Source organism: Macaca thibetana, chromosome 20, assembly GCF_024542745.1.
Source record: "Macaca thibetana thibetana isolate TM-01 chromosome 20, ASM2454274v1, whole genome shotgun sequence".
Taxonomy (NCBI): domain Eukaryota; kingdom Metazoa; phylum Chordata; class Mammalia; order Primates; family Cercopithecidae; genus Macaca; species Macaca thibetana.
The window spans coordinates 59,944,970-59,971,118 of NC_065597.1; the positions used below are offsets into that span (position 1 = coordinate 59,944,970).

The window sequence follows — 26,149 nt, forward strand, 5'->3', positions numbered from 1 at the left end:
CTTTGGGAGGCTGAGGCGGGTGGATCACCTGAGGCCTATATGGTAAAACTCCATCTCTACTAAAATACAAAAGTTAGCCAGGGGTCGTGGCACACGCCTGCAATCCCAGCTACTCGGGAGGCTGAGGCAGGAGAATTGCTTGAACCCAGGAGGCGGAGGCTGCAGTGAGCCGAGATCATGCCACTGCACTCCAGCCTGGGTGACAAAGCAAGACTCTGTCTCCAAAACAAAAAGTATATACACATATATATGTGTGTGTGTGTGTGTGTGTGTATGTGTGTGTGTGTGTATATATATATATGTGTATATATATACACACACACACACACATATATATATAAAATTTAAAAATTTTTTTAATTAAAAAAAGAAAGGGCCGGGCGCGGTGGCTTACGCCTGTAATCCCACACTTTGGGAGGCCGAGGCGGGCGTATCACAAGGTCAGGATATCGAGACCACGGTGAAACCCCGTCTCTACACAAAAAATTAGCCGGGCGCGGTGGCGGGCGCCTGTATCCCAGCTACTCAGGAGGCTGAGGCAGGAAATGGCGTAAACCCAGGAGGCGGAGCTTGCAGTGAGCCGAGCCGAGATTTCCAGCCTGGGCGACAGAGCGAGATTCTCAAAAAAAAAAAAAAAGAAAGAAAATTAGGCTGTTTCTGACCAGATGACAGGGCAGCAGATGCAAAAATCATCGTGACGTGGCAGCAGGAGCATCGCAATTTGGACCAGATCATCTGCATGTCCTTGAACAAGGTGCTGTCACTTCTCTGAGCCTTGGTTTCCCCATGAGTCAAAGGAAGCAAGTAAACCCCAGCAGATCAGACTGTGTATGGCAAGAATGCCACATGTGCCCAGGGCAGAGCCAGTGCTCAATAAAAGCAGCTCCCGTCTCTGCACATCAGAGAACACTGACCAAGGGGGAGCAGGGTTGAAGACTGGGGTAGAGGGTGGAATGGAGAAAGGATTTCCTTTGTGGCACAAAGAAGAAGGTAAAGTGTTTCTTCATCTCATTGTCCCAGCAGCTGTGGCCAATCATCACGTGGCTAAGGACAAACCCCAGACACAGCCCTGGCCCACCATTTGTACAGACAGAATATTATAAATTGGGTATTTGAAAATTAGGACCTGCTGGGCGTGGTGGCTCACACCTGTAATCCCAACACTTTGGGAGGCCAAGGTGGGCAGATCACTTGAGGTCAGGAGTTTGATGCCAGCCTGATCAACATGGCAAAACCCCATTTCTACTAAAAATATTTTTAAAACATTAGTCAGGCATGGTGGTAGGCACCTGTAATCCCAACTGCTCAGGAGGCGGAAGCAGGAGAATCACTTGAACCCAGGAGGCGGAGGTTGCAGGGAGCCGAGATCACACCACTGCACTTCGGCCTGGGCGACAGAGTGAGACTTTGTCTTAAAAAAAAAAAAAAAAAAGAAGAGAAAATTAGAACCACTAGGAATGCCAAGGCTCTGGCTTTCAAATACTCTTGCCCTGGACCCCAGCATGGATACTGACCTCAGCATCAGAAACCTTTTCTCTCCTCTAAGCACACTCCTCTGCCTCCTTTCCTTACCTTCTTCTTTCCCTCCCACAGGGCTTCCAGAGTGACCCTGTCCGCCACCTGTCCACCTACCTATGCCTGTCTCTGGTGGTGGCACAGTTTGTGCTTTCCTGCTTGGCGGATCAGCCCCCCTTCTTCCCTGAAGACCCCCAGCAGTCTGTAAGTCACCAAGTTCCAACCTCATTCCTGTTTCTCTTTGAGGTCTCAGTCTCCCCCAAGTGACCAAAAGTCTCTAATTTTTTATTCATTTAGCCATTCAGCAAAATGTGTATTGCATTTCTACTCGATGCCACAGTTGGCAGACTTTTTCTGTATGGGCCAAGAGAAAATATTTTAGACTCTGTGAGCCATACAGTGATTTCGGTGGCAACCACTCAACTCTGCCATTGAACACAAAAGCAGAATATGTCAACAAATGGCATGGCTGTGTTGCAGTAAAACTTTATTTGCAGAAGCAGGCAGTGGGCCAGATTTGGTCATCGTTTGCCAACCCCCCTCTATGCCCTAGCAAGGGCTTAAGGATCTGTGGTGAACAAGCAGATAGAGTTTCTGTTCTCATGTAGCTACTGGTCAAGTAGGGGAACCAGACGTTGGTCACATAATTAAACAAATATGTTGAAAATTGGCTGGGCACAGTGGCTCATGCCTGTAATCCCAACACTTTGGGAGACCGAGGCAGGTGGATCACTTGAGGTCAAGAGTTCAAAACCAGCCTGGCCAACAGGGTAAAGCCCCGTCTCTACTAAAATTACAAAAATTAGCCAGGCATGGTGGCGCACGCCTGTAATCCCAGCTACTCGGGAGGCTGAGGCAGGAGAATCCCTTGAACCCAGGATGTGGAGGCTGCAGTGAGCCGAGCTTGTCCCATTGCACTCCAGCCTGGGTGACAAACAGCAAAACTCCACCTAAAAAAAAAAAAAGTGGGGGGGAGAAAACAGAAAATTACCCCTGGGGTGAGTGCTCTGTAGGAGAAGTTCATGAGAGATTTACAATAGGTAACATTGAAGCAGTTTGTGAAACTAAGAAACAATTCTTTTGAGGAAGAGACTGCTCTGACATCCTATAAATAGAGGTTCAAATGGGCTGGATGCAGTAGATCACGCCTGTAATCTCAACACTTTGGGATGCTGAGGAAGGACGATTGTTTGTGCCCACGTGTTCTAGATCAGACTAGGCAATGCAGTGAGACCCCATCTCTACAAAAAGTTTTCAAAAAATAGCCAAGTGTGGTGGCGCATGGCTGTAGTCCCACTACAGAGTAGCTCTGTGGAGTCCCATAGAGTAGCTCTGTGGAGGCTGAAACAGGAGGATTGCTTGAGTCCAAGAGACAAAGGCTGCAGTGAGCTACGACTGCACCACTGCACTCCAGCCTGGGTAACAGAGGGAGACCCTGTCTCAAAAAAAAAAAAAAAAAAAAAAATTACTCAAAGGCTTGAGAAGAACTAAAACTATCATAGAAATCTTTTTTGCACCTACAAGAGTAGCAACAAAATTTAAAAGCTGATAAACTGTGATGGCAGAAGTGTGGTGAAATGGGCCCCTTCACGCCTTACTGGTAAAGAGTACAGACTGTTGTAATCTTCCTGGAGCACCCGACAAAATCCCATGACAGTTCTTCACAACATTTGCCAAGGGATATTGTCAAGGATCTCATTGTCTTTGTTATGTAGGGTCCTTGCTTCTGAGATGCAGAGCAAGGTTTGGTTTCAGTATAATCACAGTTGTTCTTCTGAGCCACTGTTAGTTCTCACCTAATGGACATTGTCAGGCCTGTAGCCCAACCTCTTTTTACCCTGCCTGCTAGGAAGCACCAAGCTCACTGGTGTGCACCTCTGGCAAGGAGACAGGGCACCTCGATGTGTACTTTCAGTACTAAATACACGGTCAGCGCTGGGTGCAGTGGCTCAAGCCTGTAATCCCAGCATTTTGGGAGGCCGAGGTAGGCAGATCGCTTGAGGTCAGGAGTTTCAGGCCAGCCTGGCCAACATGGTGAAACCCTGTCTCTACTACAACTACAAAAAATTAGCTGTGTGTGGTGGCGCACACCTGTCATCCCAGCTCTTTGGAAGGCTGAGGCAGAAGAATCGCTTGAACCCGGGAGGCAGAGGTAGTAGTGAGCCAAGATCACACCACTGTACTCTAGCCTGGGCAACAGAGTGAAACCCTGTCTCAAAAAAAAAAAAAAAAAAAAAAAACCACAGTCAGTTCATCCTACCTTCCTGCTCTCGCCACATACTTCCCTTCTCCATTTCTCTCTGTTGCAGAACGCCTGTCCAGAGGCTGGGGCATCCTTCCCCTCCAAAGCCATGTTCTGGTGGGTTTCTGGGTAAGTAAAGTCACAGGGAAGGGTTGGGGTGGTACCTCACCCACCTGCATTTGCTGCTCTGATTCCCACCCATGGCCCTTCCTCTATGCTTACAAAGGCCAGCAAGACTTTCTCTATCCCAGCCTCAGTGCTTTCTTCTTCGTGTTCAGGGTCCACCATCTGCATCCTGTTCCCATTCACTGACTGGAGTGAGATCTGGATTTGAATCCCAGCTCTGCCTTTCAGCAGACCATATCACAAACCCCTGGAGCCTCAGTTTTCCCCTCTGTAAAATGGGGATGACTCAACCTTCATGAGACAGACAATGCTTAGTGCTTGCACACAGCAGGTGCTTAATAGTAATAGAATTGTCTCCAATACTTGACTTCAGTCATTCCACCAACATTTAATAAGCACCTACTATGTCCTAAGCCCCAGGGGTGAGGAGATAAAGGAGCAAGTGTCTACTTTCTGGAGGGTTCCAGGCAGATAGAGAAAACAGCTGCTTCTCCTGGGCCAGCTCACCAGGCACTTGAGGATGTGCTCCCTCCTGACCACACTGCATTCAGACCTCAGTAGCACCTGACACGTGGATTTGAATCCTGGCCCTACCACTTCCTAGCTGTGTAGCTTTGGACAAGTTACTTAACCTCTCTGTGCCTCAGTCTCCACTCCTTCAAAATGGGATTAATAATAGCACCTACCTCATAGGGTTGTGAAGCTTAAATAAGATCCGTAAAGCACTTAGAACAGGGCCTGGCATATAATGAGTATAAGTGGTAACTTTTTTTTTTTTGAGATGGAGTTCTGCTCTTGTTGCCCAGGCTGGAGTAAAATGGCACGATCTTGGCTCACTGCACCCTCCACCTCCCGGGTTCAAGCCATTTTCCTGCCTCAGCCTCCCGAGTAGCTGAGATTACAGGCATGCACCACTATGCTCGACTAATTTTGTATTTTTATTAGAGACAGTGTTTCTCCATGTTGGTCAGACTGATCTCAAACTCTCGACCTCAGGTGATCCACCCACCTCAGCCTCCCAAAGTGCTGGGATTACAGGCATGAGCCACTGTGCTAGGGCTTTTTTTTTTTTTTTTTTTTTTTTTTGAGACAGAGTTTCACTCTTGTTGCCCAGGCTACAGAGCAACGGCATGATCTCAGCTCACTGCAACCCCCACCTCCCAGGTTCAAGCGATTCTCCTGCCCCAGCTTCCTGAATAGCTGGGATTACAGGCGCCTGCCACCACGCCCAGCTAATTTTTGTAGTTGTTTGTAGAGACAGGGTTTCACCGTGTTGGTCAGGCTGGTCTCAAACTCCTGACCTCAGGTGATCCACCCGCCTCGACCTCCCAAAGTGCTGGGATTACAGGCATAAACCACTGCACCTGGCCTAAGTGGCTATTAAATAAATGAAAAATATCAGACTTTGGGTGTATGAAATTGGTAGAAAGAGCTTAGAGGTTTTCTAAACAGCTTTACTAGCGGGGCCAGTCCCTGCTTCCCAAACTGAAGCACTTATGGACCGCTCTTGATGCTTTCTTGTCCTATTGGGGCAAAAATAATTTAATTGAGTCACTTTTTTTACTCTAATAAACTGTTTTTTAAAAGAAACTTTCTATCACTGCTAAAACAGGAAAAATCTATAGCATCACCTGCCATATAGGAGAACTCCAAAAATAATTTTGGGGAAAATCAAGCACATTGGTAATTTCTATGTCAGAACAGCTGCTTCCCCAAGTTGGCTCTGCATTAGAAAAGGGAACTTGGTGGCCTGGCGCAGTGGCTCACGCCAATAATCCCAACACCATGGGAGGCTGAGGCGGGTGGATCACCTGAGGTCAGGAGTTTGAGACCAGCCTGACCAACATGGTGAAACCCTGTCTTTACTAAAAATACAAAAATTAGCCAGGTGTGGTGGCAGGAGCCTGTAATCCCAGCCACTCAGGAGGCTGAGGCAGGAGAATCACTTAAACCCTGGAGGTGGAGGTTGCAGTGAGCTGAGATCACACAAGTGCGCTCCAGCCTGGGTAACAGAGTGAGACTCCATCTCAAAACAATAAAAAGAATAAAAATAAAAAAGAAAAGGGAACTTGGGAGGCTTAGAGAAGACTCGGAGACCAGAGCAACCTTCTGGCTGGTGTCATCAGAAAGATTAAAGAGACCTGAGACCAGGCGCAGTGGCTCACACCCATAATCCCAACACTTTGGAAGGCCAACCCAGGCAGATCACTTGAGGCCAGGAGTTCGAGACCGGCCTGGCCAACATGGCGAAATCCCGTCCCTACTTAAACACAAAAATTAGCCAGGTGTGGTGGCTTACACCCGTAGTCCTAGCACTTTGGGAGGCTGAGGTGGGAAGACTGCTTGAGGCCAGTAGGTCAAGACCAGCCTGGCCAACATGGTGATACCCCATCTCTACTGAAAACACAAAAATTAGCCAGGTGTGATGGTGGGTGCTTGTAATTTCAACTACTCAGGAGTCTGAGGCATGAGAATCACTTGAGCCAGGGAGGTGGAGGTTGCAGTGAGCCCAGATCGCGCCAATGCATTCCAGCCTAGGCAACAGAGTGAGACAGAAAAATAATTTAAAAAATAAAGCTGAGGGAGGAGTTCAAGCTTCTTCTACAACGATAGTTTTGGACAATGGATTTCTGATTCCCAGGCAAATGTCTGTTTCCCTTGCCAAGGGCTATCCCTTGGTTTAGCCACTTAATCTCTCTGCATTTCTATTTCCTTCCCCATCTGTAAAATAGATCTATAATAATATACTCATACACTTATACAATTATAAACTATCAATTTACAGGCTGGGTGTGGTGGCTCATGCCTGTAATCCCAGCACTTTGGGAGGCTGACGCAGGTGGATCACCTGAGGCCAGGAGTTCCAGACCAGCCTGGCCAACATGATGAAACCCCATCTCTACAAAAAATACAAAAATTAGCTGGGTATGGTGGTGGGTGCCTGTAATCTCAGCTACTCAGGAGGCTGAGGTGAGAGAATCGCTGCGAGAGAATCGCTTGAACTGGGAGGTGGAGGTTGCAGTGAGCTGAGATTGCGCCATTGCACTCCAGCCTGGGAGACAGAGCAAGACTCCATCTGAAACAAACAAACAAACAAACCATAATCATCTATCTTATGGGCTCAAGTAAGAATTAATGAGACAATCTTTGTGAACCGAGAAGTGCCCTCTAAACGTTAGATGGGGTTACTGAATTGCTTTATTTTTACCCAGGGGCCAGTAGAGGTACAGAGAGGTAAAGTGACTTACCCAGGATCACACAGCTACTTGCTTGGCCAGGATCCTGCAGGGGTGAATGGCAAGAAAACTCGCCCTGGTGCCCGTCTTTTGCAGGTTGGTCTGGAGGGGCTACAGGAGGCCACTGAGACCAAAAGACCTCTGGTCGCTTGGGAGAGAAAACTCCTCAGAAGAACTTGTTTCCAGGCTTGAAAAGGCGTGGATGAGGAATCGCAGCACAGCCCGGAGGTAAGTGGGTGGAGGTCGAGAACTCACCTGATGCTCCTTCAGAAAAGCTCATCATTGGCCAGGTGTGGTGGCTCACGCCTGTAATCCCAGCACTTTGGGAGGCCGAGGCAGGCAGATCACGAGGTCAGGAGTTCAAGACCAATCTGGCCAACATAGTGAAACCCCATCTCTACTAAAAATACAAAAATTAACTGGGCATGGTGGCGGGCACCTGTAATCCCAGCTACTCAGGAGGCTGAGGCAGGAGAATCGTTTGAACCCAGAAGGCGGAGGTTGCAGTGAGTGGAGATCCCACCATTGCACTCTAGCCTGAGTGACAGGGCGAGACTCCGTCTCAAAAAAAAAAAAAAGAAGAAAAGAAAAGCTCATCATTTGACCCCCAGTCCAGCTCCCAACACTACTCTTGCTGCCCTGCCGCCTCCTCACCTTACCTTCCAACTGATCCCACTAAGTAGTAACTGCCGATCAGGCTCAATATATGGTTCCTCCCAGAATGCATCACAGGTTCCTACAAACAGGGAACTCATGGCAGAATGGCAGGCAGGAAACAGAAGAGGTATTTTAAGGCTGGGGTGGAGGGTTGGGAGGTGACTCATAACATGCAGGCAGCTGCTCACTTACTGTATAACCTGAGCAATTCTTTTCCTGGGCCTCAGTTTTCTCATCTGTTCAGTGGGGATGTCGTTAGCCCCAGCTCATAGCTTATGGGGATGAAAAAAAGATGGTTTATGGAAAAGAACTTGCAAATGTCTTGCAAATGGGAAGTGCTCAAGCACTGTTAGTCATCCAGAGGGTGTTGAAATCCTTGGAGCTATCCACTCTGTCCACTCCTGCCCTCAGTGGCATCTCTGGAAACTTCTCTGCAGCCCTTAGAGCCTGGGATGCCTCATTTGAGAAATTCTGGTCTAGCTTAATTAGCCTGCAACATAGGATTAGATAAAATTGGGTTAAATGCTGCCCTGCCTTCGAATAGTGATGACCTTGGACACATTGCTTAACCTCACCGGAGCTTGGTGTTTCAGGAGACAGAACAAAAAAGTAAGTTAGCTCTGTGGGAAGAGTAACTAGGTTTCCCTGCATACTCTGGGACTGTGTGGTAGTTGTTGCAGATGGCTGAATCCCACACATTAAGAGAGAGGAGAGAGAGACTGATACTATCGGCTCACATAGTAAGAGGATCTAGCCTCAGGTGTTGCTGGATCCGTGGACTCACGTGATGTCAGGATTCTCTCCCTTCATCTCCCACCCCAACTATTATCTATGTGTTGGTCTCTCCATAAGGCCTATCCCTTCCCACGCAAGTTCAGCAAACCCCAACAGAATGAGAGAGCATCTCTCCCTTAACGTCCATATAGAAAATCCCAAGGAAGGCCTCTAATTGGCCTGGCTGAAGTCACGTGCCTGTCAGGGGCCAATCCCATACTCAGAAGGCTGGTTCCATGACTGTGGTCCCTTCAGAGCCACAGAAGAGGGTAGGGGCTGTTCCCACAAAGGAAGGGCATGTGTTTTTCCAAACACAGTAAGTAGTGTGAGCGAACCAAAACATCACTTCTCTCTGTCACCCCAGGCATGGCTTGCTGGAACCCCTTCACTGGGTTGGTTGATTGGTTGGTTTTTTGAGGCAGAGTCTCACTCTGTCACCCAGGCTGGAGTGCAGTGGTATGATCTTGGCTCACTGCAACCTCCACCTGCTGGGTTCAAGTGATTCTTCTGTCTCAGCCTTCTGAGTAGCTAGGACCACAGGCGTGCACCACCACACCTGGCTAATTTTTTTAATTTTTTTAGTAGAGACAGGGTCTCACCATGTTGGCACGCTGATCTTGAACTCCTGACCTCAGCTGATCTGCCTGCCTTGGCCTGTCAAAGTGCTGGGATTACAGGTGTGAACTACTGCATCTGATTCATCCTCTACCTTTAAATGATTTTACAGAAGTGGCAGAATTCAGTCCACGGGGGCTCTGGGAGGAACCTCTGCCAAGTCCCGGCATCCCCACCAACATGAAAATTATAGGTCACCCACCACTAGAACTAAACAGTAGAAACATTCTCCAGAACTGTTTGATAATCCTCCCATAAACAGTTGACAGAAAGAAAGGGGAAAGACGGGGTTATACAAAGACCAGGCTCCCTCAGCCAACCAACCAACTGCACCCACGGAGAACTTTGGTTTCCTTTCTGAAGTATTTTGCAATCACTGGGGGAAGGGAGAGGGTGTCCTCCTAAGAGGTCACACAACAGCCAAGCCACCTGCTGGTCAAGTCAGCTTCCCAAGGTATGTTTGGCGCACATGGGCCTTTGTGGTGGTTTGTATTGTTTTGTTTTTTTTAATAAGTTGCCAATAGTTAAAAATTTGGAGCGATCCCATAAAAATCTGGAATTCTAGACTGGGCACAGTGGCTCGCACCTGAAATCCCAGCACTTCGGGAGGCCAAGGCGGGCAAATCACATGAGGCCAGGAGTTCGAGACCAGCCTGGCCAACATGGTGAAACCCCATCTCTGCTAAAAATACGAAAATTAGCTGGGTGTGGTGGCAAGCGCTGTAATCCCAGCTGTTCGGCAGGCTGAGGCAGGACAGTCCCTTAAACCTGGGAGGCAGAGGTTGCAGTGAGCTGAGATCGCGCCACCACACTCCAGCCTGGGCGACAAAGTGAGACTCTGTCTCAAAAAATAAATACAAATACAAATAAATAAAAATAAAAATCTGGAATTTTGGTCTCAAAGTAGATCTGGCAAACCTAGGCCACATCTTCACAAGGCAGTATTAGATTGGATTTGGGTAGAGTCTACAGCATTGGACAACGAGTACAGTCTTCAATTTGCTACAGTCCCTATCCCCTCTCTCTCTCTCTTTTTTTTTTTTTTTTTTTTAAGAGTCGGTTTCTGTCACCCAGGCTGGAGTACAGTGGTGCGATCTCAGCTCACTGTAAGCTCTGCCTCCTGGGTTCAAGCGATTCTCCTGCCTCAGCCTCCCAAGTAGCTGGGACTACAAGCGCCTACCACCATGTCCGGCTACTTTTTGTATTTTTTATTAGAGGCAGGGTTTCTCCATGTTGCTCAGGCTATCAGGCTGGCCCTGAACTCCTGGCCTCAGGTGATTCGCCTGCCTCAGCCTCCCAAAGTGCTGGGATTACAGGTGTGAGCCACCGTGCCCGGCCTCTACCACTCCCTTTTGTATCCCCAACTCACACCTTGCCCATGTCACTCATGCATATGCCCATGCCTTGCCCCACCATCATTTGTGAGATCTGCACTAAACGGCCTTCAGTCCAGAGACCAGACATCAGACACTAATCTGGACGTCTTCCTTGATGGGAGGTGAGACCTGCAGGAGAGGAAAACGCTTGCTATGGAGCCTGCAGGCTAAACACACTGATTCTCTGGGGGCAAAGAGCTTGAACAGAACTGAGCAAAAACTCCAGCCAGAAAGAAAACTTTGCAGTCAACTCTTCCCCGACCCCACTTTACAGATGGAAACACTAAGGCTCGGAGGAGAGGAGACAGAGCAGGCATTGGAATCACAATCTCCTGGCTCCAAAGCCAAGTTCTGTCCACCCAGCCAAGCTCCTTCCTTCCTTCTATAAATTTTTGTAACAGTATGTGCAGGGGGCACTCTCGTTAGGCCCTTTGCACACGTCACTCAATCTGTTTTTCCCATTCATTTGACAAGTGTTTATTGAGCTCCTACTGTGTGCAGGAGCTGGACTTGATATTAGGGACATCTTGGTGGAAAACACAGGCAAAGTCTACCCACCTGGCTTCTCAGGGGTCTTAGGACGGCTGGGGAGTGCCTGGCACGTAGTAGGTGTTCAACACATGTGCTTTCCCATGGCCATCTAAGAGGCCTCAGAGTGCCCTCCTGCCATGCCCCCAACTCCTGTGATTGTCTCTTAAGTGGGTACTCAGGGTGATAAGGAGGAACGGGTGAGGGAGCCAGCCTGGATCCATACCCACCCATCTCCACTGTTTGGAAAATAACCCTTTAATGCCTGGCCCTGCTGCTGGCAGCTGAGAGTATAAAATGGGACCCAGAGCCAATCTCTTCCCTCCCCTAAGGCACACCAAGGCAACAACATTTAAAAGGAAAGGTAGCAGTGACATGGAGGCTCCAGATACTGAGCCGTTCCTACGGCAAGAAGGGAGCCAGTGGGGCCCACTGCTGAAGGCCATCTGGCAGGTGTTCCATTCTACCTTCCTCCTGGGGACCCTCAGCCTCGTCATCAGTGATGTCTTCAGGTTCACTGTCCCCAAGCTGCTCAGGTGAGTCCCAGACTTCAAGTGCCCTGCTAAGGTGGGCGGTCTCTTAGTGGCATCCTTCCAGGGCCAGGAGGCTTCAGCTCTCCTGCCTCTGCTTATACATCTGGTGCTCGGGACACTGGAGGGTGGGTGAGAAAGATACTGAGAAAGGGAAATGCTTAATGAGAAAGTGACTGACCCCCAGAAGGGCAAATAAGCAAGTACTTACCTGACTACATCAATTAGCTTTTGCTGTAAAATGCCCCAAATGTGAGTGGCTTAAAATTACAAGCATTCATTTATTTAGTTCATGGTAATGTGGGTCAGTAATGTGGGCTGGGCTCAGCTGGGCGGTTCTTCTTTTCTTGGCTGGGTTTTCTCATGTGCCTGCAGTTGTGTATCTGAGGCTGGGATGGCTGTCTATGCTCCATGTGGGTTCCCATCCTCCAAAAGGCTAGCTCAGACTTGTTCATGTGGCTGCTTGGGAGGGTTCTAAGAAATAGGCCAAAAGCCACATTTTCTCTCGAGGCCTAGGCTCAGAGCCAGCATGGCTTTACCTCCACCGTACTCTGTTGGCCAAAGCTGGTTTTGTAGCCAGCCCAGATTCAAGTGGTGTCTGCTCAGCTGCCATAACAAAGCATCACAGACTGAGTGGCTTAAACAACAGAAATGTATTTTCTTATGATTCTGGAAGCTGGAAGTTCGAGATTAGGTATCTTCAAGGTGGTTCCATCCGAGGCCTCTGTCCTTGACTTGCAGTTGGCCACCTCCTCCCTGTGTCCCCATGTGATCTTTCCTCTGTGTGTGCCCCCTGGTGTCTCCTTGTGTGTCTACCTTTTCTCTTCTTACAAGGACCCAGTCAGGTTGGATTAGGGCCCAGCCTAATGACCTCATTTTAACTTCATTGCCTCTTTCATGGCCCTATTTCCAAATACAGTCACATTCAGAGGTACTGGGGGTAGGGGCTTCCACATATAAATTTTGTGAGGACACAGTTTAGCCCATAACAAGTGGGGACAAAAACTCCACCTCTTGATCTTGAGGAGCTGCAGTCAGATTGAAAAGGAGTATTATGGACAGTGGGGGAAATACCGGAGACCATTATTGCAAAAAAGTCAACCACACCGACTGATCCTCCACACCTGGCCTGGTCTGGGCAAAGGCCACACCCATGGGCACCTCCTCTCACCAGCTGTACCTTCTCCCTCCTTCCCCTGCAAGCCTTTTCCTGGAGTTCATTGGTGATCCCAAGCCTCCAGCCTGGAAGGGCTACCTCCTCGCCGTGCTGATGTTCCTCTCGGCCTGCCTGCAAACGCTGTTTGAGCAGCAGAACATGTACAGGCTCAAGGTGCTGCAGATGAGGCTGCGGTCAGCCATCACTGGCCTGGTGTACAGAAAGGTGAGCCCTGGGGGACAAGTGCAGTCCTCCCAGACCAGGAAAAGCAACATCACTGAGCTGATGATAATGTTACCAGCAGCTGAGAATGCATTCAGTCCTTACTTATTAGAGTCACTCAGGATACATTCTCACTTCCTTAGTTATTTCTCTTTGTTTATATATATTTATTTTTTTGAGACAGAGTCTCACTCTGTCGCCCAGCCCGGAGTACAGTGGTGCAATCTCAGCTCACCGTAACCTCCGCCTGCCGGGTTCATGCGATTCTCCTGCCTCAGCCTCCTGAGTAGCTGGGACTACAGACACGTGTCACCACGCCTGGCTCATTTTTGTATTTTTAGTAGATAAAAGGTTTTGCCATGTTGGTCAGGCTTGTTTCAAACTCCTGGCCTCAAGTGATTTGCCTCACCTCCTTAGTTATTTCTGTAAGGTGTCGTGTGATCTGAGAGGTAACTCTCTGACCTCATCCCGTCACACACACACCCGCCTCCTCCCATGCTCACTCTCCTCCAGTCACACAGGTCTCTTTTCAGTTCCTCAGATATTCCAGGCACCCACCCACCTTGGGGCCTTTGTAGTTCTCACTGTCTAGATACCATTTCCACTCTCCCTAATCTAATTTTAATTTTTGAGCCTAATTTTAACTTCCACTCATTCCCGCTTGAGGATAAAGGCTTAACCTTCTGATAAGGTGGCCTGTCAACTATGTTCCCAGATAATACTGCTTGTAGTAAAAATGACCCCTAGGCTGGGCGCAGTGGTGCACACCTGTAATCCCAGCAATTTGGGAGGCTGAGGCAGGCGGATCACTTAAGGTCAGGAGTTCAAGACCAGCCTGGCCAACATGGCAAAACCCCGTCTCTACTAAAAATACAAAAATTATCTAGGCATGGTGGTACATGCCTGTAATCCCAGCTACTCAGGAAGCTGAGAAAGGAGAATCCCTTGAACCTGGGAGGTGGAGGTTGCAGTGAGCTGAGGTCGTGCTACTGCACTGCAGCCTGGGTAACAGAGCAAGAACCCATCTGAAAAAAAAAAATTGCATCCGGGCTGGAAGTTCTGTCCATTGACTGTGAATACCTGATTGGAGGCCACAGCTTTCGACTTCTCTCGGTGCAGTGGCTCTTGTCCCTTCAGGGGACTAAGAAGCTAAGTCCCTAAACTGCTGCTGCAAGAGCTATTGGCTCTTGTGGGGTATGGAGCATCTGAGCCAGGGCAGGTCCCATCCCATGTAAGTCTCGCTCCCCGACACCTGAGCTGTCACCTAGGGGAGGAGGGGACAGAGGGAACAGCTCCTGGATGGCCGAGAGGGCAGCTCTTGATGCTATCCTGCCAGAGTGCTATGTCCCAGGCTCATGTTCCCCTGAGCATGCCAGTGCTGGGTGTGTCCTATCCTGCCTTGAGAGTCCACATTTCCTTGAGCCTAAGAGGAAGGCCGCCTGAGCAGGCGAGCAGGCGAGCAGGCGTTGATCTTCCTTTTTCCCATCCACCTGCTGGGAGGCCTTCTTTGATCTCTCAATGAGATCAGATCCCTCCTCTCTAACCTCTGGGCTTTTTTTTTTCTTTTTTTTCTTTTTTTTTTTTTTTTTTTTTTTTTTTTTTGACAGAGTTTTGCTCTCATCGCCCAGGCTGGAGTGCAATGGCACAGTCTGAGCTCACTGCAGTCTCCATCCCCTGGGTTCAACCAATTCTTCTGTCTCAGCCTCCCGAATAACTGGGATTACAGGTGTGTGCCACCATGTCCCACTAATTTTGTATTTTTAGTAGAGACGGGGTTTCACCATGTTGGCCAGGCTGGTCTCAAACTCCTGACCTTAGATGATTCACCCACCTCGGCTTCCCAAAGTGCTGGGATTACAGGCGTGAGCCACCGTGCCCAGCCTTGGCTGCTTTTTTTATGGTACTCATCATAACTGCCATTAAAGCATGAGTGATAGAAATCTTTTTGTTTTGTCTTATTTTTTGAGACAAGAGTCTCACTCTGTCACCCAGGCTGGAGTGCAGTGGTGCAATCTCAGCTCACTGCAACCTCCGCCTCCTAGATTCAAGCGATTGTCCTGCCTCAGCCTCCTGAGTAGCTGGGATTACAGGTGCCCAACAGCACCTGTATTTTTGTATACACAATTTCTGTATTTTTACTAGAGACGGGGTTTCGCCATATTGGCCAGGCTGATCTTGAACTCCCGGCCTCGAGCAATCCATCCTCCTCAGCCTCCCAAAGTGCTGGGATTATAGGTGTGAGCCACCATGCCCAGCCAGTAATATAAATCTTTATTATAGAGCCTTGTTCCCCACCTCAAACTCCAGTCCCGGGAGAGCAAGCCTGGTCTCTGTTGTTCACAGCTGTATTTTCAGTTCCCAGCTCAGTGTGAGTCACACAGTGGGCACTCTTCGAAGATTTGTTAAGTGGAGAATTTCTATGCCCAGTCATTCCTGGATCACTTCTTCACTCCCTCACACAGTCACAAAGAGAGGACTATATGTGGAATTTAGCATTCAACAGGCTGGAAGAGGTCCACTGTGACCCCAGGGTTAAGGCAGATGTGAGGCTGCCGGAGAACCAGGTTGGTGTCAGAGAAGCACATGAAAAGTCTCACCCTTGTCATGCCTTCGTCACCCTGGGTTCCATTCCTTGTGTAGGAGCTTATAAGGCCTGTGACTTTGGGAAAGTTGCTCAAGTTCTCTGTGCCTCAGTTTCTTTAGCATAGAATGGGATTAGTAAGTGTTCATTTCATTGATTCTAGTCTCACATTTTTTTTCACTCTAATACTTCCAAAATTGAGGTGTCTCTTACATGTCTTAATTTAACTGGAAATGGTATTTTCCTTGGTGAGAGAATGATAGAGAGCATTTTATCCATAGCATTTTCTTTAAAGACAGGGTCTTGCTCTGTTGCCCACGCTAGAGTGCAGTGGCACCAACATGGCTCACTGTAGACTCAACCTCCTAGACTCAAGTGATCCTCCCACCTCAGCCTCCCCAGCTAGCTACTGGCACACCACAACCATGCCTGGGTAATTTTTCTTTTTTTTTCCCCAAGACGGAGTTTTGCTCTTGTCGCCCAGACTGGAGTGCAATGGCTTAATCTTGGCTCTCTGCCACCTCCGCCTCCTGGGTTCAAGCAATTCTCCTACCTCAGCCTCCCAAGTAACTGGGATTACAGGTGCCTGCCACCATGCCCAGCTAATTTTTGTATTTTCAGTAGAGACAGTGTTTCACCATGTTGGCCAGGCTGGTCTCAAGCTCCTGACCTCAGGTGATCTGCCTGCCTCGGCCTCTCAAAGTGCTGGGATGACACACGTCAGGCACCACACCCGACCCCCTGGCTAATTTTTAAGTGTTTTTGTAGAGATTGAGTCTTGCTATGTCGCCCAGGCTGGTCTCGAACTCCTAGGATCAAGCAATCCTCCCACCTCAGCCTCCCAGAGTGGTGGGATTACAGGCAGGGGCCACTGCGCCTGGCCTGGCATTAGACGGAATGAATATGGTAGTGCCTGCTTGGTACCACTCACGGCTGTGAGCACCCCAGACATGATGAGGCTGTTCCTTTAGCACAGTGCCTGGCACATGGTGAGCACTGGGCAGATGACCACCATTATTATCCGTGTTCATCTGGTGTTTTCGTGCATGTTATTCATTATTACGTCTCCCGTGCTTTAGGGATATTGGAGGATTTTCATTTTTGTCATCTCTGTGGATCCTCAAACAGCCCTGAAAGGCTGGCCTAAGAGACTTTACTCACCCACCTCGCAGACGCGTGAAGTGGGGCTCAGTGGGTGGAGAAGCTGCCTGGGATGTCCCTCTTCCCCAGCCTCCCCACTCTACTTCTCTCCTTCCGCCCACCCACCAGGTCCTGGCTCTGTCCAGTGGCTCCAGAAAGGCCAGTGCGGTGGGTGATGTGGTCAACCTGGTGTCCGTGGACGTGCAGCGGCTGACTGAGAGCATCCTCTACCTCAACGGGCTGTGGCTGCCTCTTGTCTGGATCGTGGTCTGCTTCGTCTATCTCTGGCAGGTGCACAAGGGGAGGAAGACGGGATTTGAACAGAGTCCCCCACCCCTCCTTCTCCCTCTCCTCCTCCCCCCTCCCCTTCCTCCTTCTCACTTAGCATTCAAGAGGCTGGAAGAGGTCTGCTGTGACCCCAGGATTAGGGCAAGTTTGAGGCTGTGGGAGAACCAGGTTGGTGTGAGAGAGGCACATGAAAGATCTCACCCTTGTCCTGCCTTCATCACCCCGGATTCCAGTCCTGGTGTAGAATCTTACAAGCCTTCCTCCCCACTCCCCCTGCCCCTGGCCTCCTCCTCCTGCCCCCCTCCTCCTGCACCCCTTCCCTCACCCTCCCTCTTCCTGCATCCCCCCACCTTCTGCCCAAGTACCCTTCTCCTCTTCCTGTACCCCTTCCTTTCCCTCCTTCCTCCTCCTCCTCTTCCTGTCTCCTGCTCCACCTTCTTCTTCCTTTCTGCTCCCTATCATCTTCCCTCCCACTTCTTCCCTTCTCCCCTCTTCTCTTCTACCCTCCTCCCTCCCCTCTCTTCCCTCTCCTCCTCCCTCTCCTTCTAGTCCCTTTCTTCCTCTTCCTCTCCTCCTTTTCCTCCTCCCCTTCCACCCCCATCTCCTCCTTCTCCTCCTCCTCTAATCCTGTGTCCATTTGCCTACTATTGGCTGATATAATGGGAAAAGTCTTCAATAAGGATGACCTTCACTTGACCTTGAGCAGGAAGCTCACCCTCTCTGGGCCTCAGTTTCCTCTGTAGAATGATGGCGATGATGATGATGACATTGACACTTCCCCATGTGCTATTAGGGTACCCAGTAGGCGACTTAACCATGTTTTGAAGTTACCAGTAACCCTGGGGCACCACCACAACCACCATCCACAAAACACAAAAGGAGAACATTTTAGGGGGGAAAAAAATGCTATTTCGTGTTCAAAAGACACAAAGTAGCCATCAGGACACAACCAAACAAAACAAACAAAACATTTGCTTTCCAACTTCATTCCTTTAACTTTGTGGTATAGCGTTTTCTTTTTCTAAATTAAAATCAGACTCTGGGCTAGGCGCGGTGGCTCGTGCCTGTAATTTCAGCACCTTGGGGGGCCCAGGTGGGTGGATCACTTGAGGTCAGGAGTTCGAGACCAGCCTGGCCAACATGGTGAAACCCCGTCTCTACTAAAGGATACAAAAATTAGCTGGGCATAGTGACGGGTGCCTATAATCCCAGCCACTCAGGAGGCTGAGGCAGGAGAATCGCTTGAGCCTCGGAGGTGGTGGTTGCAGTGAGCCGAGATCATGCCACTGCACTGCAGCCTGGGTGACAGTGTGAGACTCTGTCTCCAAAAAATAAATAAAAATAAAAATAAAAATAGTCTCCGTATCGGGAACTGCCTAGGCTCAAATCCTGCTTCTGACCACTTACGAATCCGTGTACAAGGAACCTACTCTCTCTCTGCCTCCTGTTCTTGTCTCCAACGTGAGGATCATAATTAACAGGAGCACCCCTGCCCCAGAGGTGCTGAGGCATTAACGAGCCATACATAGAAAGCACGTAGAACAGCGCCGGACACACAGCTGCACCCTGTAGGTATTTGTAATATTATCATTAGTTACTTTTCCATAAAGAACAAGACAGTAGATATTTTTTACATCGGGGACCATACCGTTTCTCCTGCAAATATTCACCTCTGCCCGTGGAGTGCAGAAGTGGCCGTAGACCATACTAAGCAAACAGGCAAGGTATTCCTCCAGTAAAACTCTATTTATGGATGCTGACATTTGAACTGCATATCATTTTCATATGTCATGAAATAGTATCCTTCTGATTTTTTTTTTTTGAGATAGAGTCTCACTGTGTTGCCCAGGCTTTAGTGAAATGGCGCAACTTCGGCTTACTGCAACCTCTGCCTCCCGGGTCCAAGGGATTCTCCTGCCTGAGCCTCCCAAGTAGCTGGGATTACAGGTGTTTGCCACCATGCCTGGCTAATTTGTGTAGTTTCAGTAGGGATGGGGTTTCACCATTTTGGCCAGGCTGGTCTCGAACTCCTGACCCCAAGTGATCCACCCACCTCGGCCTCTCAAAGTGCTGGGATTATAGGCATGAGCCACCATGCCCGGCCTGATTTTTTTCAACTATTTAAAAATATTAAAACTATTAAACATTTTTGTGCAGCTCATAGGCTCTATGAAAACAGGTGGAGGGATCCATATGTCTCCCATATAGATACTATATGCCATGGTTTACAGAGCCCTGGTTAGGTTTTTGTTTGTTTGTTTGTTTGTTTGTTTCATTGAGGCGGAGTCTCACTCTGTTGCCCAGACTTGAGTGCAGTGGTGCAATTTCGGCTCATTGCAACCTCCGCCTCCTAAGGTTAAGCAATTCTCGTGCCTCAGCCTCCCTAGTAGCTGGGATCACAGGTGTGCACCATCACACCCAGCTAATTTTTGTATTTTCAGTAGAGATGGGGTTTCGTCATTTTGGCCAGGCTGGTCTCGAACTCCTGGCCTCAAGTGATCCGCATGCCTCAGCTTCCCAAAGTGCTGGGATTACAGGTGTTAGCCACCATGCCTGAATCCTGGCTAGGTACATTTAAGGTATAATGGCTATCAAGCCTGAGGTGGGAGGATCGCTTGAGGCCAGGAGTTTGACTAGCCTGGGCAACATACCAACCAGAGAAATCCCATCTCTACAAAAAATTTTTTTTTCTTTTTCTTCTTCTTCTTTCTTTTAGACAGAGTCTCGCTCTGCAGCCCAGGCTGGAGTGCAATGGCGCAGTCTCAGCTCAGTGCAAGCTCCGCCTCCCAGGTTCACGCCATTCTTCTGCCTCAGCCTCCTGAGTAGCTGGGACTACAGGCGCCCGCCACCACGTCCGGCTAATTTTTTTGTATTTTTAGTAGAGACAAGATTTCACCATGTTAGCCAGGATGGTCTCGATCTCCTAAAAAATTGTTTTTAATTAACTGGGCACAGTGGTGGTGCACACCTATAGTCATAGCTACTTAGGAGGCTGAGGCAGGAGGATCGCTTGAGCCCAGGAATTCAAGGTTACAGTGAGCTATGATCATGCCACTGAATTTGAGCTCTGAGACAGAGCAAGACCCTCTTTCTAAAAATTGTAAAAGATGTTTTGTTTTGTTTTGTTTTGAGACAGAGTCTCACTGTGTCGTGTAGGCTGGAGTGCAGTGGGGCAGCCTCGGCTCACTGCAACCTCCACCTCCCAGGTTCAAGCGATTCTCCAGTCTCAGCCTCCTGAGTAGCTGGGATTACAGGCACGTGCCACTACATCTGGCTAATTTTTGTAGTTTTAGTAGAGACCAGGTTTCACCACATTGGCCAGGCTGGTCTCAAACTCCTGACCTCAAGTGATCTGCTCACCTCAGCCTCCCAAAGTGCTGGGATTACAGGCATGAGCCACCGTGCCTGGCCTTGTAAAAACTGTTAATGGCATTTTGATCATAATTGTTGAATACTCCAAAAAAAATCGAATGCTCATGTATATGGTTGTTTTTGCTAGGACTCGGGGCCAGGACCTTTCCCAATGCCTTCACCTTGTATTCCAGGGCCTTGCAAACAATCGGTAGGTTCTTAGCAATTACAACATAAGGCACTCAGTGCTTGATGAGCAGTACATAAATGTCATCATTAGGAAGAAAGAGAGGGGCCGGGCGCGGTGGCTCAAGCCTGTAATCCCAGCACTTTGGGAGGCCGAGACGGGAGGATCACGAGGTCAGGAGATCGAGACCATCCTGGCTAACACGGTGAAACCCCGTCTCTGCTAAAAAATACAAAAAACTAGCCAGGCAAGGTGGCGGGCGTCTGTAGTCCCAGCTACTCGGGAGGCTGAGGCAGGAGAATGGCGTAAACCCGGGAGGCGGAGCTTGCAGTGAGCTGAGATCCGGCCACTGCACTCCAGCCTGGGCAACAGAGCGAGACTCCGTCTCAAAAAAAAAAAAAAGAGGGAGAGAGGAAGAACATGGGAAAATTCAGGGCAATTGATCAGGTTGACCCCACCGCTGCTAAAAATCAGACAAGACCAGGCAGGGCATGGTGGCTCACGCCTGTAATCCCAGCACTTTGGGAGGTCAAGGCCGGCAGATCACTTGAGGTCAGGAGTTCAAGACCAGCCTGGCCAACATGGCAAAACCCCGTCTCTACTGAAAATACAAAAATTAGCCAGGTGTGGTGGCATGTGCCTGTAATCCCAGCTACTAGGGAGGCTGAGGCAGGAGAATTGCTTGAACCTGGGAGGCGGAGGTTGCAGTGGGCCAAGATCACACCACTGCACTACAGCCTGGGCAACCAAGTGAGACTCTGTAAAAAAAAAAAAAAATTAGATGAGACCAACAAGACATCCATAGGTAATGCACCATGTTACTTTGCATGTTACTTTGCATGCATACTTTGCACTTTTCCTGCCTCTTGGTAGACAGTTCCTAACATCAACGTGAGATCTCGGTAAAGGAGGAGTGGACATTGAGGTTGCTACAGTTTAATGATACCATTTTTCCCCCAGACAGAGATGTTCATCTTCCACTCACATTCCTTTGAGTATTTTTCCAACCCCTACTGTGGGCTGCTGTTTACCCTCTGGGCACTTCTCCACTAAGCCACTAGGTAGCGCCATTGCTGCATAAATGAAACAAACTGGCCCAAGGTTAGAAAATAGTGTTCCCAGGCCAGGTGGGGTGGCTCAAACCTGTAATCCCAGCACTTCAGGAGGCTGAGGTGGGTGGATCACTTCAGGTCAGGAGTTCGAGACCAGCCTGGGCAACATGGTGAAACCCCATCTCTACTAAAAATACAAAAATTAGCCAGGCGGAGTGACACCCACCTGTAATCCCAGCTACTCAGGAGGCTGAGACAGGAGAATCGCTTGGGAAGCGGAGGTTGCAGTGAGCCAAGATCACGACACTGCACTCCAGCCCGGGTCACAGAGTGAGACTCCATCTCCAAAAAAAAAAAAAAAAAAAAAAGTAAATAGTGTTCCTAAGGACTGAGAGGGGAAACTGAGGCACACAGACTGGAGTTGGGGTGGGGTTCCTCGAGAGAATGGGTCCAAATAACCTGTGAAGGAATCTCAGAAAGTCACAGCAACTTAAAAATCACTTATTCTAGCCCCACTTCCACATTTTCCACATACAGAAACCAAAGCTGAGAGGGGGAAGGTAACCATCCCAAAATCACCACGTTGGTTGGGGAGCAGCGTTGCCAGGGAAAACACAGGACATCCAGTGAAGTATGAGTTTCAGACAAACGGGAGAACTTCTCAGTGTATGTCCCAAATATTGCACGAGACTTAGACTAAAACCTTCTTCACTCTTTATCTTCAAATGTAACTGGGCATCCTGTATGATGATTCGCTAAATCTGACAACCCTCATGAGGGGTGAAATGAAGATTAGGAAAATAATTAAACGTAATAAGAGAAAATGCCAAATGAGAACAACTCTATTCCCATTTTGCAGACAAGGGAATTGCACCTTAAGGAGGTGACTTGCTCCAAGGCCACACTCACAAGTGTCAGGGTCAGGATTTGAACCAGGTCCTGATTCCATAGGTCTCAACTTTACCGTTGTGGCTGGGAACACCCCCCAGTCCCACTCGTGTGTGTGCACGATCTGTCTTGAATATAACCCTCTCCCCTTCATGTAAGAGGGCCATTCCCCTCCCTGACATTAAAGGACCCCACTTTCAGCAGGCATCTCCTGTCACAGCAGACCCCCATGAGCCCAGATCCCTGGGACCTGGTGGCTGCCCTTATCAGATTCCCTGACATCCCCATCTTAAGACCCAAGTCTGACTACCTTCGGGATCTGCAGTTGTGTTACAGGAAAGGGGTCCTGATCCAGATGCAATGAGAGGGTTCTTGGATCTTGCGCAAGAAAGAATTCAGGGCAAGTCCATAAAGTGAAGACGAGTTGTTTTGTTTTTTCTTTTTTCTTTTTCCTTTTTTTTTTTTTTTTTTTTTTTGAGATGGAGTCTCATTCTGGCACACAGGCTGGAGTGCAGTGGCACGATTATGGCTCATTGCAACCTCCGCCTCCCGGGTTCAAGCGATTCTCCTGCCTCAGCCTCTTGAGTAGCTGGGATCACAGGTGCCCACCACACCCAGCTAATTTTTATATTTTTAGTACAGACGGGGTTTTACCATGTTGGCCAGGCTGGTCTTGAACTCCTGACCTCAGGTGATCTGCCCGCCTCGGCCTCCCAAAGTGTTGGATTACAGGCGTGAGCCACCTCACCCGGCCAAAAGCAAGTTCTTCAGGGAAGTAAAGATTTAAAGAATGGCTACTCCACAGACAGAGCAGCCCAGAGGGTGACTGGTTGCCCATTTTTATGGTTATTTCTTGATGATATGCTCAATAAGGGGTGGATTGTTCATGCCTTTCCTTTTTAGACCATATACGGTAACTTGCTGATGTTGCCATGGCATTGGTAAACTGTCATGGCGCTGGTGGGAGTGCAGCAGTGAGGACAACCAGAGGTCACCCTCATTGCCATCTTGCTTTTGGTGGGATTTGGCCGGCTTCTTTACTGCAACCTGTTTTATCAGGAAGGTCTTTGTGACCTGTGTCTTGTGCCGACCTCCTGTCTCATCCTGTGACTTAGAATGCCTTAATCGTCTGGGCATGCAGCCCAGTAGGTCTCAGCCTCATTTTACCCAGCTCCTATTCAAGATGGAGGTGCTCTGGTTCACATGGCTCTGAGAGCTGTGCTCCTCGGGATCTCCTGACATCCTGCCCCCTCTGTCCCCAGCTCCTGGGCCCCTCCGCCCTCACTGCCATTGCCGTCTTCCTGAGCCTCCTCCCTCTGAATTTCTTCATCACCAAGAAGAGGAACCACCATCAGGTTCGGCTTTGGGGAAAGGGACGGACCAGGCAGGAAGTAGGGAGGACGCCACAGGTCCTGGTGTGGGAGATGGGGAGGGGAGAGTTGAGTGCGAGCCCACGTGTCTGGCTTTGTTCTTGTCGTCTATGAGCTGCCCATCATGCAGACCTGCAGCCCTCCCGTCACCATCTCAATGGACAGTGGCTCCGTCCCTCTAGTGTTCAGGCCACAGGCCCTGGGTCAGTTCAATGCCTTTTTCTCTCACCTCCCATCTGTCATCAGATTTGCTTGGCGTCACCTTCAAAATGCATCCAGAATGTCACCCTTTCCCAGCGCAGGCTCTGCAAACCCCATGGTCTCTAACCCAGGCCATAGCAGCAAGCCCCTGGCGCACTCCCCGCTGGTCTCTAACCCAGGCCATAGCAGCAAGCCCCTGGCGCACTCCCCGCTTCTGCCCTCAGCCTCTCTCCACTCCCAGCCAGAGCAGACCTGTGCAAACCGAATACGTCGCACCCCTCCTCTACTCAGACCCACAGCGGCCCCATTTTCCTCAGACTGAGCCAAAAACCCACAGCGGCCCACCAGGCCCACCCTGAACTGGCCTCATGGCTTCCAACTTCACCTTCCACCCGTCTCCCTCCCTTCCCTGCCTTCTCCCCCACATCCCCCGTCCTCAAACCTGCCCGATTTCACACATCCCTCCAGGCCTTCGCTTTAGCTGTTCCCTCTGCCTGGATCACCCGCCCTCCCGAAGACCCTCCGTCAACTCCCTCACCACCCTCCGGCCAGGAAACAGCACGTCCATCCCTCTCCTCCCAGCGGCAGCCTCTCCTGTGCCTGCCCTGGGTTCATTTTTGCTTTTCTTTCCCCGCACAGCACTTCCCACATCCTACAGGGCCCCGCAGGAAGCACCTGGCAGGGGTTGATTGCCTTGTTCTCCTTAGACTGGAAGCTTTGCAACAGCACAGGCCACTCTCTGTGGCAGACTCAGCATCTAGTTAGTGCTCGGCAGGCAGAAGGTTCTCAATACTTACTGTGTTTGTGAACTATGGAAGAAAGGAAGGAGGGAAGAAAGGGAGGAGAGAGGAAGGGAAGAAGGAAAGGAGGGGAGGAAGGAGGGAGGGGAAGGAGAGAAAAGGAGGGAAGAAAGGAAAGATAGGAAAGGGGAGGAAGGACAGAGGGAAGGAGGGAAGGAAAGAATTGAGGGAGGAAGAGAAGGAATGAGGGAGAGAAGGAAGAAAGGGGGAGGGAGGGAAAGAAAGAAAAGGAAAGAGAGAAGGAAGAAAGGGAACAAAAGAAGAAAGGAGAGAGGGAAGAAAGGAAAGAAAGGCGGAAAAGAGAGACGGAGGGATGGGGGATGGAGGGAAGGAACTTATTTCCTCTCTTGGCCCAGCTGTCCCAACGTCCGTCTGTCACCTGGGCTGTTTCTCCATCTTCCTGCGTGGCCTCCTCTGAAACACTCTAGGCTGGGCGCGGTGGCTCACACCTGTAATCCCAACACTTTGGGAGGCCGAGGCGGGCAGATCACCTGAGGTCAGGAGTTCAAAACCAGCCTGGCCGACATGGCATAACCCTGTCTCCACTAAAAAATACAAAAATTAGCCAGGTGTGGCGACGTGCGCCTATAATCCCAGCTACTCAGGAGGCTCAGGCAGGAGAATCGCTTGAACCCAGGAGGCGGAGCTTGCAGTGAGCCGAGATCGCTCCACTTCTCTCCAGCCTGGGCCACAGAGCGAGACTCCGTCTCAAAAAGAAAAACCTTCTCCAGGCAGCTGCCCCTCTGATGACACCCCCGCCCCCCGCTCCATGGTGAAGCACAGGAGATCCCGAATTCCTCTGCCTGACCGCAAAGTGCCAAGTGACCCTGCTCACATGCTCCTCTGGCCACATTGAGTGTCCTCTGAGTCATGCTATTCCCTGTGCCTGGGTTTTTGCTGCCCCCCTTTCTCAAACCCCTTCCCTCCCTCTTCAACTCCTTCCCCCCATCCTGTGCCTGCTCAGCACCCACCTCCTGGTCATGTAAGATGTAGCTCAGGCTGTAATCCCAGCACTTTAGGAGGCTGAGGGCAGAGGATCACTTGAGCCCAGGAGCTCAAGGCCAGCCTGGACAACATAGCGAGACCCCAACTCCACAAAAAATGTAAAAGGTTAAAAAAACAGATGTAACTTGGGCATCAACCACTTCCAGGTAGCCTTCCTGACAGTGCCATACCTGGGTGGGCTCAGGCTGCCTCTGTTCTCCGGGCATCAGAGGCTTCCTCCATGGGGTGCATTGTCCCAAGGCAGATCCTGCAGAAGTCCAGGTACAGGATGATGGTGGTTGGACCAGGACTGAGGGACTGAGACACTGA

The 26,149-nt window shown here is 49.7% G+C and overlaps 2 protein-coding genes across 3 annotated transcripts in view; both read left to right on the forward strand.

Annotated features, from left to right (window-relative positions):
- The window catches only part of ABCC6 (ATP binding cassette subfamily C member 6), a 74,178-nt gene that overhangs the window by 7,703 nt on the left and 40,326 nt on the right, over positions 1-26,149 (forward strand). Inside the window, exons 5-11 of one of the 2 annotated variants that reach the window (XM_050774062.1) lie at positions 1,594-1,719; positions 3,825-3,886; positions 7,216-7,347; positions 11,402-11,605; positions 12,803-12,980; positions 16,828-16,989; positions 23,727-23,819. In XM_050774062.1, the coding sequence (XP_050630019.1) occupies positions 1,594-1,719; positions 3,825-3,886; positions 7,216-7,347; positions 11,402-11,605; positions 12,803-12,980; positions 16,828-16,989; positions 23,727-23,819 (957 nt within the window). The remainder of the gene's footprint in view (positions 1-1,593; positions 1,720-3,824; positions 3,887-7,215; positions 7,348-11,401; positions 11,606-12,802; positions 12,981-16,827; positions 16,990-23,726; positions 23,820-26,149) is intronic. The other variant, XM_050774063.1, reaches the window with a different exon arrangement.
- CEP20 (centrosomal protein 20) overlaps positions 2,479-26,149 on the forward strand; it is a 345,441-nt gene continuing 321,770 nt past the window's right edge. Inside the window, exon 1 of the mRNA XM_050774119.1 lies at positions 2,479-2,488. The gene's annotated coding sequence lies outside the window, so the exon portion shown is untranslated. The remainder of the gene's footprint in view (positions 2,489-26,149) is intronic.